Here is a 20,553-nt window from a genome sequence, read left to right as displayed (position 1 = left end):
TCACCTCAAGGTCAAAATACTTTAGAATGAGTCCAAAGAAAGGTATAACCAAGCCAAGTGGGAGAGGAATCAGAGGAGTCAGGGGAGTCAGAGGAGTCAGAGGAGTCAGCGGAGTCAGAGGAGTCAGGGGAGTCAGAGGAGTCAGGGGAGTCAGAGGAGTCAGGGGAGTCAGAGGAGTCAAAGGAGTCAGGGGAGTCAGAGGAGTCAGGGGAGTCAGAGGAGTCAAAGGAGTCAGGGGAGTCAGAGGAGTCAGAGGAGTCAGAGGAGTAAACAGAAGTCTTCACCACGTTACTTTAACCTTTAACTGTAGAAACGGTTCCTAAGCTTTTTTAGCAAGCCAAGATGACAACTAAGGGCCGTAGGCGGTACTTATAAAATGTCATTTCCATTGAAGTAGCTCGCACATCCAAGTTAGAAAGCAGAGGAGGTCAAAGGTTAGAGTTCAGAGGTTATGGGACTGAGACTTGAGCTGTATAAGTTCCTCGAAGGCTGACGGCTGACACAGTACTGTGTGTGTGTCTGTTTATGTGTCTTTGTCTGTGTGTGCGTGTGTCCCTAAGTTTGTGTCCCTAAGTGTGTGTGTGTGTGCATGCGTGCATGTGTGTCTGTAGGGCTTTGTGCCTGTCTCCAGCCCCCCTGGTTACCACGGGGATCAACAGGTGCTGGCCATGTCATGTATCCAGAAGCTGTTCACTCTGACTGACTTCAGAATCTGCTTACGGCTGTCATATTTCACCAAGCTACTCAATTGTAAGAACATAGTCTAAGATTAATATATTCCTGTAAAATGCTCAGTTTTTAAGTTAATAAGATAAAAATGGTATACCTTTCCCTTTTAAGATTGAGTCTTGTGTTTAGAAGGTTAAGCAGAGAGGAGTCCTAATGCTGTAAGTCTGTGATGACACTTCTCTCCTTTCTACATTGAGGAATCCAGAAGGGCTGATAGTGTCCAGAGAGGGAGGAGGACCGACAGGGAGATAGTGACAGACAGGATAACAGACTGGACGAGAGACAGACATCTCATCCAATAACAGCTGAGCTCAGTGATAGACACCAGTGCTGTTAACACCTGTTAAGACATGAACTGTGACAACTGTTACAGCTCCATGGATTGATGTTGAACTGAAACACTGTATGGTTCAAAGAAATGCTGAAAATGAGGTGGCAAACAAGTCAGGCTGCTCAGCTGATTGGTTGATTGGCTGACACACTGTAAATGGTGACATTTTGCAACTAAAAAACAACAGAAAAAGTCTTTGGAGAACCTTAAATGATATCATGGGCAGAAAAGCCAATTCAACTCCATAATTAATTGAAGTCGATGGGTCATTTAAAAAATACACTTTTAATATTGCCAATAACTTTAATGACTATTTCACTAGTAAAGTGGAAATGACAACATTAACCAGTAAACCATCCTATTTGTGAAAAAAATATCTAATAATGAAGAAAGGGGATTGTTGTTTATAATTTGGCCAAGTTAGTGTGGGAGAGGTGGGAAAACTATTGTTATCCATCACTAATGATGAACCACCAGATATAGACAACCTAGATGGGAAACTATTGTTATCCATCACTAATGATGAACCACCAGATATAGACAACCTAGATGGGAAACTATTGTTATCCATCACTAATGATAAACCACCAGATATAGACAACCTAGATGGGAAACTATTGTTATCCATCAATAATGATAACCCACCAGATATAGACAACCTAGATGGGAAACTATTGTTATCCATCACTAATGATAAACCACCAGATATAGACAACCTAGATGGGAAACTATAGTTATCCATCACTAATGATAAACCACCAGATATAGACAACCTAGGTAGGAAACTATTGTTATCCATCAATAATGATAAACCACCAGATATAGACAACCTAGATGGGAAACTATTGTTATCCATCAATAATGATAAACCACCAGATATAGACAACCTAGATGGGAAACTATTGTTATCCATCAATAATGATAAACCACCAGATATAGACAACCTAGATGGGAAACTATTGTTATCCATCACTAATGATAAACCACCAGATATAGACAACCTAGATGGGAAACTATTGTTATCCACAAGTTCATCTGACTCTGGGAAAGTAGATAAAATCCTGACGTTTCCCTTTAACTGCTTCACTTCTAGCTGCCATGAGAAATATTACTGTGATGAAAAATTAAATAATTAATTAAATAACATTCAGCTCAGACACCCATACATACCCCAAAATACATGCCACATGGGGTCTCTTCACAGTCCCCAAGTCCAGAACTAATTCATGGCAACAAACAGTTTTATACAGAGCCATAATCACATGGAACTTCCTACCATCTCCTATTACTCAAACAGGAAAATGACCTTTAAAAAAAGATTAAACAACATCTCATGAAACAGCGAGGACTGTGAGGAGAATCACACAGACACACTAACACACAGACACACTAACACACAGACACACCATCACACAGACACACCATAAAACAGACACACTAACACAGAGACACTCTAACAAACAGACACACTAACAGACACTCTAACACACAGACACACTAACACACAGACACACTAACACACAGACACACTAACACACAGACACACTAACACACAGACACACTAACACACAGACACACCATCACACAGACACACTAACACACTAACACACAGACACACTAACACACAGACACACCATAAAACAGACACACTAACACAGAGACACTCTAACAAACAGACACACTAACAGACACTCTAACACACAGACACACTAACACACAGACACACCATCAAACAGACACACCATAAAACAGACACACTAACACACAGACACACCATCAAACAGACACTCGAACACACACAGACACACTAACACACAGACACTCTAACACACAGACACTCTAACACACAGACACTCTAACACACAGACACACTAACACACAGACACTCTAACACACAGACACTCTAACACACATTTTTTTGTTGTCCTGTCCTTGCCGATCAGTGTTTTGTTACTTGTCATGTTTTGTGTTTTTTGTGTGACCCAGGAAGAGTACCTGATACTTCTGCAAAAGCTAATAGGGATCCAAATAAAGAAATAACGAAATAAACATACTAATATCTGACAACTCTGAGTTGTTAAACCTGAATATGCAGCTAGCAATAATACACAGGCAGCTAAGCATCCTCCCATGACTTTGTACCTGCATTCTACACCTTTTTGCAGAGCCTATGAAATCTGCTGCTGATCAGCAGGGTAGCCATACTGCTGTACTGTCTTATGGTAATTAGAGAGGGGGTGGGAGAGAAAGAGAGAGAGATATAGTCCTTTCTCTCTAATCTTCCAGTCTAACAGCTTATTTCACAACTTCCAGCGTCCCTTGCCCTGTCCTCATTCTATGGTTGAAGGCTCAACACGCTTCCTTAAAATATTATGCAGTGCACTCAAAGACAGAAGCCTTTTGCCATCTATTGACGGCACTCTAGGTGACCTCATTGACAAGAGTTAATCTCATTATGTCCTCAGGGTCAGGCTTAAAGAAGATATTAATCTCATTATGTCCTCAGGGTCAGGCTTAAAGAAGATATTAATCTCATTATGTCCTCAGGGTCAGGCTTAAAGAATATATTAATCTCATTATGTCCTCAGGGTCAGACTTAAAGAAGATATTAATCTCATTATGTCCTCAGGGTCAGGCTTAAAGAAGATATTAATCTCATTATGTCCTCAGGGTCAGGCTTAAAGAAGATATTAATCTCATTATGTCCTCAGGGTCAGGCTTAAAGAAGATATTAATCTCATTATGTCCTCAGGGTCAGGCTTAAAGAAGATATTCATCTCATTATGTCCTCAGGGTCAGGCTTAAGGAAGATATTAATCTCATTATGTCCTCAGGGTCAGGCTTAAAGAAGATATTAATCTCATTATGTCCTCAGGGTCAGGCTTAAAGAAGATATTAATCTCATTATGTCCTCAGGGTCAGGCTTTAAGAAGATATTAATCTCATTATGTCCTCAGGGTCAGGCTTTAGGAAGATATTAATCTCATTATGTCCTCAGGGTCAGGCTTAAAGAAGATATTAATCTCATTATGTCCTCAGGGTCAGGGATTTAAGAATATATTAATCTCATTATGTCCTCAGGGTCAGGCTTTAAGAAGATATTAATCTCATTATGTCCTCAGGGTCAGGCTTTAAGAAGATATTAATCTCATTATGTCCTCAGGGTCAGGCTTTAAGAATATATTAATCTCATTATGTCCTCAGGGTCAGGCTTAAAGAAGATATTAATCTCATTATGTCCTCAGGGTCAGGCTTAAAGAAGATATTAATCTCATTATGATCTCAGGGTCAGGCTTAAAGAAGATATTAATCTCATTATGTCCTCAGGGTCAGGCTTAAAGAAGATATTAATCTCATTATGTCCTCAGGGTCAGGCTTTAGGAAGATATTAATCTCATTATGTCTTCAGGGTCAGGTTTAAAGAAGATATTAATCTCATTATGTCCTCAGGGTCAGGCTTAAAGAAGATATTAATCTCATTATGATCTCAGGGTCAGGCTTAAAGAAGATATTAATCTCATTATGTCCTCAGGGTCAGGCTTAAAGAAGATATTAATCTCATTATGTCCTCAGGGTCAGGCTTTAGGAAGATATTAATCTCATTATGTCTTCAGGGTCAGGTTTAAAGAAGATATTAATCTCATTATGTCCTCAGGGTCAGGCTTTAAAAAGATATTAATCTCATTATGTCCTCAGGGTCAGGCTTAAAGAAGATATTAATCTCATTATGTCCTCAGGGTCAGACTTTAAGAAGATATTATTCTCATTATGTCCTCAGGGTGAGGCTTTAAGAAGATATTAATCTCATTATGTCCTCAGGGTCAGGCTTAAAGAAGATATTAATCTCATTATGTCCTCAGGGTCAGGCTTAAAGAAGATATTCATCTCATTATGTCCTCAGGGTCAGGCTTAAGGAAGATATTAATCTCATTATGTCCTCAGGGTCAGGCTTAAAGAAGATATTAATCTCATTATGTCCTCAGGGTCAGGCTTAAAGAAGATATTAATCTCATTATGTCCTCAGGGTCAGGCTTTAAGAAGATATTAATCTCATTATGTCCTCAGGGTCAGGCTTTAGGAAGATATTAATCTCATTATGTCCTCAGGGTCAGGCTTAAAGAAGATATTAATCTCATTATGTCCTCAGGGTCAGGGATTTAAGAATATATTAATCTCATTATGTCCTCAGGGTCAGGCTTTAAGAAGATATTAATCTCATTATGTCCTCAGGGTCAGGCTTTAAGAAGATATTAATCTCATTATGTCCTCAGGGTCAGGCTTTAAGAATATATTAATCTCATTATGTCCTCAGGGTCAGGCTTAAAGAAGATATTAATCTCATTATGTCCTCAGGGTCAGGCTTAAAGAAGATATTAATCTCATTATGTCCTCAGGGTCAGACTTTAAGAAGATATTAATCTCATTATGTCCTCAGGGTCAGACTTTAAGAAGATATTAATCTCATTATGTCCTCAGGGTCAGACTTAAAGAAGATATTAATCTCATTATGAATACTTGACCACATGTCAAGTAGTAACTAGCTAACCATCACTAATATAGAAAAACAGCTATTTTACTAAGCGCACGCACGCGCGCACACACACACACACACACACACACACACACACACACACACACACACACACATAGCTGGTGGGTGGAGGTCTGTGTTGTTGCTGAGTGTGTTCTCTCTGGGCAGGGGGAGACTGTTGAGTTCTAGTCAGTCATGTTATTGCTGTTTGGAAAGATTGCGTCACACCCATGCCATACACACACACACACACACACGTTATTGCTGTTTGGAAAATGGTTTCACGCTCCTCATCGCTCCCTTGCCAAGTTAGGAGTGTTTTAGTCACTGACCCACTTTGGGCTGGAAAACCACTTGAAATGGTTGTCTGTCTCTGTGACACAGCTTTAGTGTGTAGAGAAGTGTGTGTGATAGGTTGAAAAGAGACAGAGAAGAAGACCCTCCACAGGCCACTGAGCTACAGGGAAATGTCCTGGTGTTATCAGAAGTCATATAGTCTTCTGTAGTTCAGTTAGTAGAGCATGGTCCTCTGTAGTTCAGTTAGTAGAGCATGGTCCTCTGTAGTTCAGTTAGTAGAACATGGTCCTCTGTAGTTCAGTTAGTAGAACATGGTCCTCTGTAGTTCAATTAGTAGAACATGGTCCTCTGTAGTTCAATTAGAAGAACATGGTCCTCTGTAGCTCCGTTAGTAGAGCACAGTCCTCTGTAGTCCAGTTAGTAGAACATGGTCCTCTGTAGCTCAGCTAGTAGAACATTGTCCTCTATAGTTCAGTTAGTAGAACATGGTCCTCTCTAGTTCAGTTAGTAGAACATGGTCCTCTGTAGTTCAGTTAGTAGAACATGGTCCTCTGTAGTTCAGTTTGTAGAACATGGTCCTCTGTAGTTCAGTTAGTAGAACATGGTCCTCTGTAGCTCAGCTAGTAGAACATGGTCCTCTGTAGTTCAGTTAGTAGAACATGGTCCTCTGTAGCTCAGCTAGTATAACATGGTCCTCTGTAGTTCAGTTAGTAGAACATGGTCCTCTGTAGTTCAGTTTGTAGAACATGGTCCTCTGTAGTTCAGTTAGTAGAACATGGTCCTCTGTAGTTCAGTTAGTAGAACATGGTCCTCTGTAGTTCAGTTTGTAGAACATGGTCCTCTGTAGTTCAGTTAGTAGAACATGGTCCTCTGTAGTTCAGTTAGTAGAACATGGTCCTCTGTAGTTCAGTTAGTAGAACATGGTCCTCTGTAGTTCAGTTAGTAGAACATGGTCCTCTGTAGCTCAGCTAGTAGAACATGGTCCTCTGTAGCTCAGCTAGTAGAACATGGTCCTCTGTAGCTCAGCTAGTAGAACATGGTCCTCTGTAGCTCAGTTAGTGGAGCATGGTGCTTACAACGCCAGGATATTGGGTTTGATTCCCGGGACCACCCATATATAAAATGCATGCATGCATGATTTTAAGTCGCTATGGATAAAAGTGTATGCTAAATGGCATATATTATATCTATATTATAAACAGGGTGGTTCAGGCACTGATTGCTGGTTGGCTAACACACCACGGGTATGACAAAACATTTATTTTTACTGCTCTAATTACATTGGTAACCAGTTTATAATAGCAATAACGGCACCTCCGGGGTTTGTGGTATATGGCCAAAATACAACGGCTAAGGGCTGTTTCCACACCTCCTCGTGCCTTATTGCTTAATTATACCATGACAGTGCTCCGTACCAAAGCAATGCAAAGATAATTGGTTTTATCATGAGCAGTGAAAACTCAATATATACAATTGAAATCGGAAGTTTACAAACACTTAGATTAGAGTCATTAATACTTGTTTTTCAACCACTCCACAAATGTATTGTTAACAAACTATAGTTTTGGCAAGTCGGTTAGGACATCTACTTTGTGCATGACACAAGTAATTTTTCAAACAATTGTTTACAGACAGATTATTTCACTTATTTCACTTGTATCACTATTCCAGTGGGTCAGAAGTTTACATACACTAAATTGACTGTGCTTTTAAACAGCTTGGAGAAATACAGAAAATGATGTCATGGCTTTAGAAGCTTCTGATAGGCTAATTGACATTTGAGTCAATTGGAGGTGTACCTGTGGATGTATTTCAAGGCCTACCTTCAAACTCAATGCCTCTTTGCTTGACATCATGGGAATATCTAAAGAAATCAGCCAACACCTAAAAAAAAAACTTGTAGACCTCCACAAGTCTGGTTCATCCTTGGGAGCAATTTCCAAACGCCTGAAGGTACCATGGGACCACGCAGCCGTCATACCACTCAGGAAGGAGATGCGTTCTGTCTCCTAGAGATGAATGTAATTTGGTGCAAAAAGTGCAAATCAATCCCAGAACAACAGCAAAGGACCTTGTGAAGATGCTGGAGGAAACAGGTACAAAAGTATCTATATCCACAGTAAAACGAGTCCTTTATAGACATAACCTGAAAGGCCGCTCAGCATGGAAGAACCCACTGGTACAAAACCGCCATATAAAATCCAGACTACGGTTTGCAACTGCACATGGGGACAAAGATCGTACTTTTTGGAGAAATGTCCTCTGGTCTGATGAAACAAACATAGAACTGTTTGACCATAATGACCATTGTTATATTCGGAGGAAAATGGGGGAGGCTTACAAGCCGAAGAACACCATCCCATCCGTGAAGCACGGGGATGGCAGCATCATGGTGTGGGGGTTGCTTTGCTGCAGGAGGGACTGGTGCACTTCACAAAATAGATGAGGTAGGAATATTGCGTGGATATATTGAAGCAAAATCTCAAGACATCAGTCAAGAAGTTAAAGCTTGGTCGCAAATGGGTCTTCCAAATGGACAATGACCCCAAGCATACTTCCATAATTGTTGCAAAATGGCTTAAGGACAACAAAGTCAAGGTATTGGAGCGGCCATCACAAAGCCCTGACCTCAATCCTATATATATTTGTGGACAGAACTGAAAAGGCGTGTGCGAGCAAGGAGGTCTACAAACTTGACTCAGTTACACCAGGTCTGTCTGGAGGAATGGGCCAAAATTCACTCAACTTACTGTGGGAAGCTTGTGGAAGGCTACGCGATACGTTTGACCCAAGTTAAACAATTTATGGGAATGTGTTGAAAGAAATAAAAGCTGAAAGAAATCGTTCTCTCTACTATTATTCTGACATTTCACATTCTTGAAATAAAGTGGTGATCCTAACTGACCTAAGACAGGGAACTTGTACTAGGATTAAATGTCAGGAATTGTGAAAAACTGAGTTTAAATGTATTTGGCTGTATGGTGTATGTAAACTTCCGAATTCAACTGTATATGTAGCAGCTAGGCAGAAGCAGTCCCTGAACAAAGTGAGTTTCATTTGGTTGACATTTGGTTGCTTACTAACAACGTTACTCTGAACATTATTAGAATGTTTTGGAACAAACATGACATTCTGACAACACCAACAGAAAGCTTTAATGTCATGTCATTCTTGGACCGACTCTCTTCTCTGTATACATCAATGAGGTCGCTCTTGCTGCTGGTGAGTCTCTGATCCACCTCTACGCAGACGACACCATTCTGTATACTTCCGGCCCTTCTTTGGACACTGTGTTAACAACCCTCCAGGCAAGCTTCAATGCCATACAACTCTCCTTCCGTGGCCTCCAACTGCTCTTAAATACAAGTAAAACTAAATGCATGCTCTTCAACCGATCACTACCTGCACCTACCCGCCTGTCCAACATCACTACTCTGGACGGCTCTGACTTAGAATACGTGGACAACTACAAATACTTAGGTGTCTGGTTAGACTGTAAACTCTCCTTCCAGACCCATATCAAACATCTCCAATCCAAAGTTAAATCTAGAATTGGCTTCCTATTTCGCAACAAAGCATCCTTCACTCATGCTGCCAAACATACCCTTGTAAAACTGACCATCCTACCAATCCTCGACTTTGGCGATGTAATTTACAAAATAGCCTCCAATACCCTACTCAACAAACTGGATGCAGTCTATCACAGTGCAATCCGTTTTGTCACCAAAGCCCCATACACTACCCACCATTGCGACCTGTACGCTCTCGTTGGCTGGCCCTCGCTTCATACTCGTCGCCAAACCCACTGGCTCCATGTCATCTACAAGACCCTGCTAGGTAAAGTCCCCCCTTATCTCAGCTCGCTGGTCACCATAGCATCTCCCACCTGTAGCACACGCTCCAGCAGGTATATCTCTCTAGTCACCCCCAAAACCAATTCTTTCTTTGGCCGCCTCTCTTTCCAGTTCTCTGCTGCCAATGACTGGAACGAACTACAAAAATCTCTGAAACTGGAAACTCTTATCTCCCTCACTAGCTTTAAGCACCAACTGTCAGAGCAGCTCACAGATTACTGCACCTGTACATAGCCCACATATAATTTAGCCCTATCAACTACCTCTTTCCCAACTGTATTTAATTTATGTATTTATTTTGCTCCTTTGCACCCCATTATTTTTATTTCTACTTTGCACATTCTTCCATTGCAAAACTACCATTCCAGTGTTTTACTTTTTTTTTTTTACTTGCTATATTGTATTTACCTTGCCACCAAGGCCTTTTTTTGCCTTTACCTCCCTTCTCACCTCATTTGCTCACATTGTATATAGACTTGTTTATACTTTATTATTGACTGTATGTTTGTTTTACTCCATGTGTAACTCTGTGTTGTTGTATCTGTCGAACTGCTTTGCTTTATCTTGGCCAGGTCGCAATTGTAAATGAGAACTTGTTCTCAACTTGCCTACCTGGTTAAATAAAGGTAAAATAAAAATAAATAAATAAAATAAATGTTACAATTCATCATTCTAAGAAATATCCCTCGTAAATGTTGCTATGCTGTTCCTGGAATTATTTTATAAGGTTCTCTCTCAGAACACGTAGAGAAACTGGACAAATCTAGCTTAGAGAAAGTCTATTTCCACACACACACACACACACACACACACACACACACACACACACACACACACACACACACACACACACACACACACACACACACACACACACACACACACACACACACACACCTGTATTTTCACTCAGGCACTCATTCACACGAGTCAGTAGTTTCTCTGCTTTAGTGCAGGGCTGTCTGCCAAGGACCAGACAGTTAACCATTTGTTGCAACACAGAGTCTATAAGCAGAACAGGGGAAACAACAAAAGGGAGGAGAAGAGGGATAGGAGGAGGGAGGTTTTAGGTGTCCATTCACAGGTAGTCTTTTATGTCAGTGGAATAAGCCAAAGAAAATTATGTTCCTAAACCGACCTACTGTTCCTAAACCAGCCTACTGTTTCTAAACCAGCCTACTGTTCTACTAAACCAGACTACTGTTCCTAAACCAGCCTACTGTTCCTAAACCAGCCTACTGTTCTATTAAACCAGCCTACTGTTTTACTAAACCAGCCTACTGTTCCTAAACCAGCCTACTGTTTCTAAACCAGCCTACTGTTCCTAAACCAGCCTACTGTTCCTAAACCAGCCTACTGTTCTATTAAACCAGCCTACTGTTCTACTAAACCAGCCTACTGTTCTATTAAACCAGCCTACTGTTTTTTTAAACCAGCCTACTGTTCCTAAACCAGCCTACATGCACACCAAATCAATGTAGGTCAAAACACACAGTGGCAAGGCTGCTCCGTGTGTGGAAAACTTAATCCCAAATCTTTATGATTTGTGATGCTAAAATTTGCACTACAGTTCTTACCTTCCCCTTGCACCAGTGGTTTCTTAATCCTGGTCCTGGGAACCTAAAGAGGTTCACATTTTTGTTTTTGCCCTAGCACTACACACCTGATTCCACTAGTCACTGGTTTGATCATTTTTATTTATTTAATTTCTCCTTTATTTAACCAGGTAGGCAAGTTGAGAACAAGTTCTCATTTACAATTGCGACCTGGCCAAGATAAAACAAAGCAGTTCGAAACATACAACGACACAGAGTTACACATGGAGTAAAACAAACATACAGTCAATAATACAGTAGAAAAATAAGTCTAAATACAATGTGAGCAAATGAGGTGAGATAAGGGAGGTAACGGCAAAAAAAAGGTCATGGTGTTGAAGTAAATACAATATAGAAAGTAAAACACTGGAATGGTAGATTTGCAGTGGAAGAATGTGCAAAGTAGAGATAGAAATAATGGGGTCCAAAGGAGAAAAATAAATAAATAAACACAGTATGGGAAGAGGTAGTTGTTTGGGCTAAATTATAGATGGGCTAATAATAATGACTTGATTAGTGTGTGTAGAGCTAGGTAAAAAATGAAATACGTGTTTCTTTGTGTCCCCAGGACCAGATGAAGAAACACTGCCTTAGACAGTACAAAGTAGCATTGGCACATGACGTTGATGCCCACAACTTCAAGTCAACATTCAAAAAATGTTGCGTGAAGGTTGTGTGTTTGCTGGGACTTTTCCCTTAGATAGTACTACTTTACCCATAGGGGCGGCAGGGTAGCCTAGTGGTTAGAGCGTTGGACTAGTAACCGGAAGGTTGCGAGTTCAAACCCCCGAGCTGACAAGGTACAAATCTGTCGTTCTGCCCCTGAACCCACTGTTCCCAGGCCGTCATTGAAAATAAGAATTTGTTCTTAACTGACTTGCCTGGTTAAATAAAGGTAAAATAAAAATAAAAAAATACCCATGATGCCCCCCTCTCTCCCTCACCTTCTCGGCCAGCAGCTCTCGGATCTTCCCCGCCTGCAGACGAAACCTGAGCAGTTGCATCTCCAGGGCAACACAACGCTTCTGCCAATCCACGCTACCCGCTCCTACTACGGAGCCTGCACCCGCCCTGCCACTCTCCAAGACATCTGCCATGTTGACCGCACCGCTGCCCGACAGATGGAACCTGTCGCCTGGTAACCGACTGACCCGGACCTGCAGAGCAACACACACAGTCAGAGCCAGAGCCAGGCCGCGGGAACGGAGCAGCAAAAAGTTACAATACGTGTCAGTTTTTGTAAAATTTTTTGTTTTATCAAGTGAAAACAAGTGAAACCAAGTAAAAACCCTTTGAAGATCTTAGAGGGGAAATAGTGTTTAATAGTGTCCCCACTTCACTTCTCATGACTCAGTGGAACAATGTGAGAAAAACAAACACTCACCACTCAGAGAGGACTTCATGATGACACAGTTAAATACATGTTTCCTCTCTCACTACACACACAGCAGGCCAGGCTCTGTTTTTTAACCAAATAATTCCTAACCCAGTCCATGTGCCCCTGCCCCAGTATCAGTCCCCCATCAAGATCTCCCTAGTTTTGGATTATGTGTTGCCGAGCCATAGCCAAGCCATGCAATGCCTGGATCCCACCCCCATCCCCAACCCCAGCCCCCAACACAGCTTTCCCCAGCCCAGCCAGGCAATCCCTTCTTAATTACAGGGCAGAAGTGAAACAGGATCCAAGCCAGCACAATAGTGTCTTTCTGCATGACAGTCCCATCACGGATGTGGAGGCTGGAGGGGGGCTGTGTTTGTGAGTTATAGCTTAGCTAGCTAAACAAAGACAGGGGAAAAGAATGTGTGAGAGTGAGTGAATGGATAGAGCTCTGAATGTGGGGCGCTCAACTTATTTTTACCTGAGAGAAAGGGATCAGAGATTGACTAGTTGTCATTTTCTCAGACTAGATGGATATTCTCACATGTTTTATTCACAAAGGCTCAAATGTGAAATTAATGGGAGACAGTTGACTACAGTAACTAAGAGTGAATGTATAGCTCATCTATTACAATTGTTGTAGGTAGTGGTGTCTAAAGACAGACGGACTAGACAGACAAGACAGTCAGCCAGGCAGATAAACAGCCATCAAGCCAGTCAGTCAGTCATACAGCCTGCCAGCTAGACAAACAGCCAGACAGCCAGTCAGTCAGTCAGACAGCCAAAAAGCCAAAAGGTCAGCCAGCCATCCAGCTAGCCAGACAGACAAACAGCCAACCAGTCAGTCAACTAACCAGCTAGCCAGCCAGACAAACAACTAGCCAGACAACCAGCCAGCCAGACATACAGAAAGCCAGTCAGTCATCCACCCTGCCAACCAGACAAACAGCTAGCCACACAAACAGCCAACCAGTCAGCCAGCCAGACAAACAGACAGACAGCCATCCAGTCAGCCAATCAGCGAGCCAGTCAGACAAACTGCCAGGCACCTATCCAGTCAAACAGCCCAACTATCCAGCTAGCTGACCAGACAAACAGCTAGCCACACAAACAGCCAACCAGTCAGCCAGCCAGACAAACAGCCAGCTAGACAAACAGACAGACAGCCATCCAGTCAGCCAATCAGCGAGCCAGTCAGACAAACTGCCAGCCACCTATCCAGACAAACAGCCCAACTATCCAGCTAGCCAACCAGACAAACAGCTAGCCACACAAACAGCCAACCAGTCAGCCAGCCAGACAAACAGCCAGCCCGTCAGCCAGCTAGACAAACAGCCAGCAAGCCAGTCAACCAGTCAACCAGACAGCCAGACCAACTACCAGCCAGCCAAAGATATAGCCATGGTCCTCCACTGTCAGCAGCAGTACAGCAGATGGTCAAAGCTCAAAGACCCAGCAGCTATAACTGAGCTATGTCTCTCTGTACTCTCTACAATTAGCCTGCTCATAAATACAGGGCTAGCACCAGCTAGCAGGCTAATTACAGAAGCCATACATCCAGAGGTTCTTCTGGCCGACCACAAGGCCCAGACCCTGGCTCCATTCTCTATCTGGAGTTTGAAGTTTAGGAGAACCAGCCAGGCAGAGGCAAACCGGGGGTGTGAGGGAGGAGAGGTCAGCCCAAAGCAGACAGCCATGCTCGGCCCCGCCAGGCTAGCCTTGCGCAGCCCTGCTACTGTATACTCAGATAGCTAAGGCCAAACCAGGCCAACCCTTCTATGGTAGCTAGCTTAGATCAGCTGCTATGGTAGGTCCTACTAGTCTATTCAGTCTGACCAGTCCAAAGCAGCCCATCTATGGTAAGCCCAGCTCAGGTCAGCCCAGCCCAGGTCAGCCCAGGTCAGCCCAGCCCAGCCCAGGTCAGCCCAGCCCATGTCAGCCCATGTCAGCCCAGGTCAGCCCAGGTTAGCCCAGCCCATGTCAGCCTAGGTCAGCCCAGCCCAGGTCAGCCCAGCCTAGCCCAGGTCAGCCCAGCCCAGGTCAGGTCAGCCCAGGTCAGTCCAGCCCAGATCAGCCCAGCCCAGGTCAGACCAGCCCAGGTCAGCCCAGGTCAGGTCAGGCCAGGTCAGCCCAGGTCAGGTCAGCCCAGGTCAGGTCAGCCCAGGTCAGGTCAGCCCAGGTCAGGTCAGCCCAGGTCAGGGTAGCTAAGACACTTGGGTGCAAACAAAGTATTTTCTGGCAAAACACTTTAAGCACGTCCATGCTAATGCTCCCCAGAACAATTCCTTTAGTTCCTTCAGCACCACAGGCTTGTTTAAAATAGGGGGGGGGGGTTGGGCAAGGGTCGTTCCCCTTCTCCTCTGGCTTTAGGGAGCCTGGGCTTGTGGGTCTTCCTTCAAAAATCTGCTCCCTTCTCCTCCAGCAGGAATAGCTTGAAACACTGTAGGCCAGAGAAAACACAAGCAACTGGCTGGATCCAAGATATATACCTAATATACATATGGACTACACTGACTCATTACTCTGAATACCACTGGCTCATTACTCTGAATACCACTGGCTCATTACTCTGAATACCACTGGCTCCAGGACAATGGCTATTGACTGAAATGTGTGGCAATCATCTCAGATACCTGAGATACCTACAAAGGTTTACATGTGTTATGGAGTCTACCTCACTGGCTAAAGATTTCAGACAATGTGGCTTCTAAGTGTTGAAACCTTCTTCAGTGCACCCACACTCACTCACACACACACACACCGAACGGTTCCGTATTTCACTGAAATAATAAACGTTTTGTTTTCGAAATGAGAGTTTCAGGATTTGACCATATTAATGACCAAAAGCTCGTATTTGTGTGTTATTATGTTATAATTAAGTCTGATTTAATAGAGCAGTCTGACTGAGCAGCAGCAGGCCCGTAATCATTCATTCAAACAGCACTTTTGTGCGTTTTGCCAGCAGCTCTTCGCAAGCACAGCTCTGTTTATGACTTCAAGCCTATCAGCCTAATGGCTGGTGTTTCCAATGTGAAATGGCTAGCTAGTTAGCTGGGTGTGCGCTAATACCGTTTCAAACGTCACTCGCTCTGAGACTTGGAGTAGTTATTCCCCTTGCGCTGCAAGGGCCGCGGCTTATGTGGAGCGATGGGTAACAATGCTTCGAATGTGACTGTTGTCGATGCGTTCCTGGTTCGAGCCCAGGTAGGGGCGAGGAGAGGAACGGAAGCTATACTGTTACACTGGCAATACTATAGTGCCTATAAGAACATCCAATAGTCAAAGGTATATGAAATACAAATGGTATAGAGAGAAATAGTCCTATAAATACTATATTTAATACAACCTAAAACCTCTTATCTTGGAATATTGAAGTCTCATGTTAAAAGGAACCACCAACTTTCATATGTTCTCATGTTCTGAGCAAGGAACTTAAACTTTTTTACATGGCACATATTTTACATGGCACACATTTTTACATGGCACATACATGGCACATACATGGCACATATTGCATATTGGCACATATTACTTTCTTCTCCAACACTTTGTTTTTGCATTATTTAAACCAAATTGAACATGTTTCATTATTTATTTGAGGCTAAATTGATGTTATTGACGTATTATATTAAGTTAAAATAAGTGTTCATTCAGTATTGTTGTAATTGGCATTATTACAAATAAATAAATCGGCCGATTAATCGGTATCGGCTTTTTTGGTCCTCCAATAATCAGCATCGGTGTTGAAAAATCATAATCGGTCGACCTCTAACACACACACACAGTGCTGGTGTGATTAAGCAATTAGGTGATTGGACCATCCAATCATCCCAGTAGACATTTCAGATGACCAATTGTCTAAATCTGGGTCAACATGTGTGTGCATGTTTGAGAGAGAGAGAGAGAGAGAGAGAGAGAGAGAGTGTGTGTGTGTGTTAGAGAGAGAGAGTGTGTGTGTTAGAGAGAGAGAGAGAGAGTGTGTGTTAGAGAGGGAGAGTGTGTGTGTGTGCATGCAGGCATGTGTGTGTGTGCGTGCATATGTTAGAGTGTGTGTGTGTGCGTACGTGTGTGAAATAGAGAAAAAGCCAGAGAGAGAGTTGTGCATATAGATGAGTTCCAGAACAGGTTACATTAGATGGATATAAGCAGCCTGTCTGTCCTGTTTGGTTCACATAGCTATCTAGAATTGTTCATAAAATAAACACTAAGTTCTAGAGATTTAAAGACCAACCTTACTCTACATGTCTACAGAGAATTATGCAAATGTGGATAAGTCAATGTGGTACACCTACAACGCTATTGAATCACAGACTATACTGTGAAACAATAACTGTAATTACTTTTTCTCATGTTAGCAAGTACATGCCGCTATAGAGCACGTACAACTTCTCACAATGACAAGTACAATGTAACTAACTACCTGTACATAAATAGTGTCACGCCCTGACCATAGAGAGCCCTTGTTTCTCTATGGTGTAGTAGGTCAGGGTGTGACTAGGGGTTATTCTAGTTTATTATTCCTATGTTGTGTTCTAGTTTATATTTTCTATGTTGGTGCTTTGTATGATTCCCAATTAGAGGCAGCTGGTAATCGTTGCCTCTAATTGGGGATCATATTTAAGTAGCTATTTTTCCCACCTGTGTTTGTGGGATATTGTTTTGTGTTTGTGCAGGTGCACCACGTAGTCATGTTTAGTTGTTTGTTTATTGGTATATTTTTGTTTTGCTGAAGTTTCACGTGGAAATAAATGTGTGGAACTCAACATCCGCTGCGCCTTGGTCCCGTTCTTACGACAACCGTGACAAATACCTGATGTAACATAATTACAGCAGTTATTGATTTGTATTAACTGTGGAGTAACACACTTGTCATGCAAAAGATTGTCCAAACACCTACTATGTCTGTAGTTATAAATATATATGAATACACATTAAGCAGGCCAAGGGTCTATAACAGCTGTAGCCAGGGTAGGACCACCTATCTTCCTCTCCTGTCTCCTCCTCTTGTCCCCTCTTCTCTCCTCTCCTCCCATCCTCTCCTCCACCTTTCCTTTCCTCTCTCCTCTCCCCCTCTCTTCTACTCCCATCTTCTCTCCTCCTCTCCTCTCTACCTCTAGTGGAAGCTGAGTGTGCAGACAGGGTAGTCTAATGACAGGCTCTCTGTAAACTGACCACACTCATTATCAGTCTCTGCCGTAAATACAGACCAGGACATTCCTCAGTGCTGAGGTGTAAACATCCTATCCCATCACTACACACACACACACAGACCTGTCTCGCCTCAACAATGCAACAGGAGATGAGAGAGCAGGACTGTGCTGTGGGAAACGTGTGTTACCCTCTAGTACAAATCTAATCCACAGCTCCGCCAGACGGTAAAGAGTAAATAGAAAATAAGGCTTCCAAAAGGTTCTTCGGCTGTCCCCATAGGAGCACTCTTTTTGGTTCCAGGTAGAACCCTTTTTGGTTCCAGGTAGAACCCTTTTTGGTTCCAGGTAGAACCCTTTTTGGTTCCAGGTACATGTAACCCAAAAAGGTTCTACCTGAAACAAAAAGGGCTTTTCAAATGTTTCTCCTATGGGGACAGTCGAAGAACCCTTTTAGGTTCTAGATAGCACCTTTTAATCCTAACAGTGTAGGAGCACATGCATCTATCAAAAGCTCAACATCAAAGGGCTACCCAGACCCCTCTTTTACGCTGCTGCTACTCTCTGTTTATAATCTATACACAGTCACTTTAACTCTACCTTCATGTACATATTACCTCAATTACCTCAACTAACCGGTGCCCCCGCACATTGACTCTGTACCGGTACCCCTTGTATATAGCCTTGCTTGTTATTTTACTGCTGAAGTTTAATTATTTGTTACTTTTATTTTCTATTTTTTACATATCTATTTTTTACTTGACACTTATTTTTTCTTAAAACTTGTTAAAGTATTGTTGGTTAAGGGCTTGTAAGCATTTCACTGTAAGGTTTACACCTGTTGAGTTCTGTGCATGTGACAAATACAGTTAGATTTTGTTTGATATTTTCAAAACTCCAATAAACAGACTGCATAATTCTGAATTGGCCTATAACTACAAATCTGCAATGTTTTGGATTCTGTCTGTAGGTGCTGTAGAATACATATGTAGAGTTCGGCACAGGTATTCAGAACTAGCTTGGAAAGAATAAGAGGTCAGACAGGCAGGTAGCCTAGTGGTCAGAACGTTGGGCCAGTAACCGCAAGATTGAATCCCTGAGCTGACAAGGTAAAAATCTGTTGTTCTGAACAAGGCAGTTAACCCACTGTTCCTAGGCCGTTATTGTAAATAATTGTATTATTTTTTATTCTAATTCTTAACTGACTTGCCTAGTTAAATAAAGGTTAAATAAATTATTTTTTTTAAATTATATATCATCATGGTTTGGTTTATGACCCATGTCATAACTAAAACCCTATGATATACAACTCACATCAAATAGATGCTACCGTATAGATGCTACGTATCATTGTAAATGTGTTCTTAACTGACATACCTAGTTAAATATAGGTTACATTTAAACATGTTTTTAAAAATGCACCACGTTCCAATTCAGCTGGCTGCAACAGCTGAATTCCCAACACTCAACAGAGTGCCCTTAGATAACACCTGGACTGTGTGTCCATTTGTATCAGCATTATAATAGATGTGATACAGCCAGGCAGCTGGGGCGAGTTGCACGCCCCCCCCCCCCCCCCCTCAAAAAAGTTGAAAGGTTTATCTCTTTGAGGTCATCCGATCCAATGACATTTCTGTTTCAGATAACAGTTTGCAACACATCTTCTTTATTTCTTCTTCTGGCTTAGCAAGACAAGGTCTACATTTCACCCGCATTGCTGGTCACAACGCTCAATGGACTAGACGCCACCGTGAAAAAACGTCGACAGCAAATAAGCAATGTGGCTTCAATCCTAAACTCATCCAGCTCCAATCCTAGACTCGTGTTGCACTTCTCTTCCAACGATTTCTAAACGAATAGCAGACTACATACAGTAGGCTAGAGAATAATCAGAATAACTAGCCAATGTCCCTGTGATGACACAAATCAAAGCAGAGGACTACGAGCCTAGGCTACAATCTGAAAAAGAAAAACACGTATGCGTTCCTGGTTATAGCGGAACTATTTCAAATACCTCTTACCTTGTGATTTTGTAGTCTCTCTCTCTCGCTCTTTCCTCGCGTAGTAAAGTGGCCCGGTAAATCACATCACGGCTCTCGGCTGCTATTCTCATTAACTTTCTGACTGTAGCCTGTTCCTACTATTCCCCTTCTGTCAACGTTTCATGCTGTAGTATCGTCCTGTATAACTCAGGTTCCCCGTGTCTCTCGTGCTCATAGAGAGAGGTCAGGAGACAGTGCCTCCTTGACAGGATCCCCATTCCCTAGGTTTATCCCTAATTCCTATTAAAGGGCCAAATGCAGGATCACATTTCGCCGGGATTCAAACCCGCTTGTGTCGGAACTATGGTAGGAACTGCACAGGATATTACATCAGAGCTATGTGTTACATTTCTTATTACTATTGTATAAACAGAATGTGAAGACTAAACGTTGAATTATGAAATAAATCAGACTATTGTTTTTCTTTGTACTTGTTTTATAAATATTCTCTGTCCTGTGTGTTTCCAGAATCTCTAGAAATAAGAAAGTATTTTTTATTGAGTGTCCAATTCTAGTACTATCCTTAATTCTGTTTATTCAGAAGCAATGGGCTTTCTACCACAAATTTTACGAGAATGAAAAGTTGTTACAGCGTGGTGTGAGAGTTTGCAACTATTAATGAATCATTAGCCAGGCTGTAAAAGTTTCG

At 42.2% G+C, this 20,553-nt stretch overlaps 1 protein-coding gene across 2 annotated transcripts in view; it reads right to left on the bottom strand.

Annotated features, from left to right (window-relative positions):
• Positions 1–20,228, bottom strand: part of LOC110504234 (pleckstrin homology domain-containing family H member 1) — a 73,897-nt gene extending 53,669 nt beyond the window's left edge. Inside the window, exons 1-2 of one of the 2 annotated variants that reach the window (XM_090221271.1) lie at positions 19,884–20,228; positions 12,282–12,494 (exon numbers count right to left, since the gene is read on the bottom strand). In XM_090221271.1, the coding sequence (XP_090077397.1) occupies positions 12,282–12,434 (153 nt within the window). In that variant the 5' untranslated portion in view covers positions 12,435–12,494; positions 19,884–20,228. Of the gene's footprint in view, positions 1–12,281; positions 12,495–12,721; positions 12,885–19,883 lie in introns of those variants that run through there. The other variant, XM_090221272.1, reaches the window with a different exon arrangement.
• Between the last annotated feature and the right edge of the window lie 325 nt (positions 20,229–20,553).

The sequence above is a fragment of the Oncorhynchus mykiss genome, chromosome 25, assembly GCF_057628025.1.
Source record: "Oncorhynchus mykiss isolate SJ-2025 chromosome 25, ASM5762802v1, whole genome shotgun sequence".
NCBI classification, from domain to species: domain Eukaryota; kingdom Metazoa; phylum Chordata; class Actinopteri; order Salmoniformes; family Salmonidae; genus Oncorhynchus; species Oncorhynchus mykiss.
Note: the sequence above shows the minus strand (reverse complement) of the source record. Positions and strands in the feature narration are given on the sequence as shown.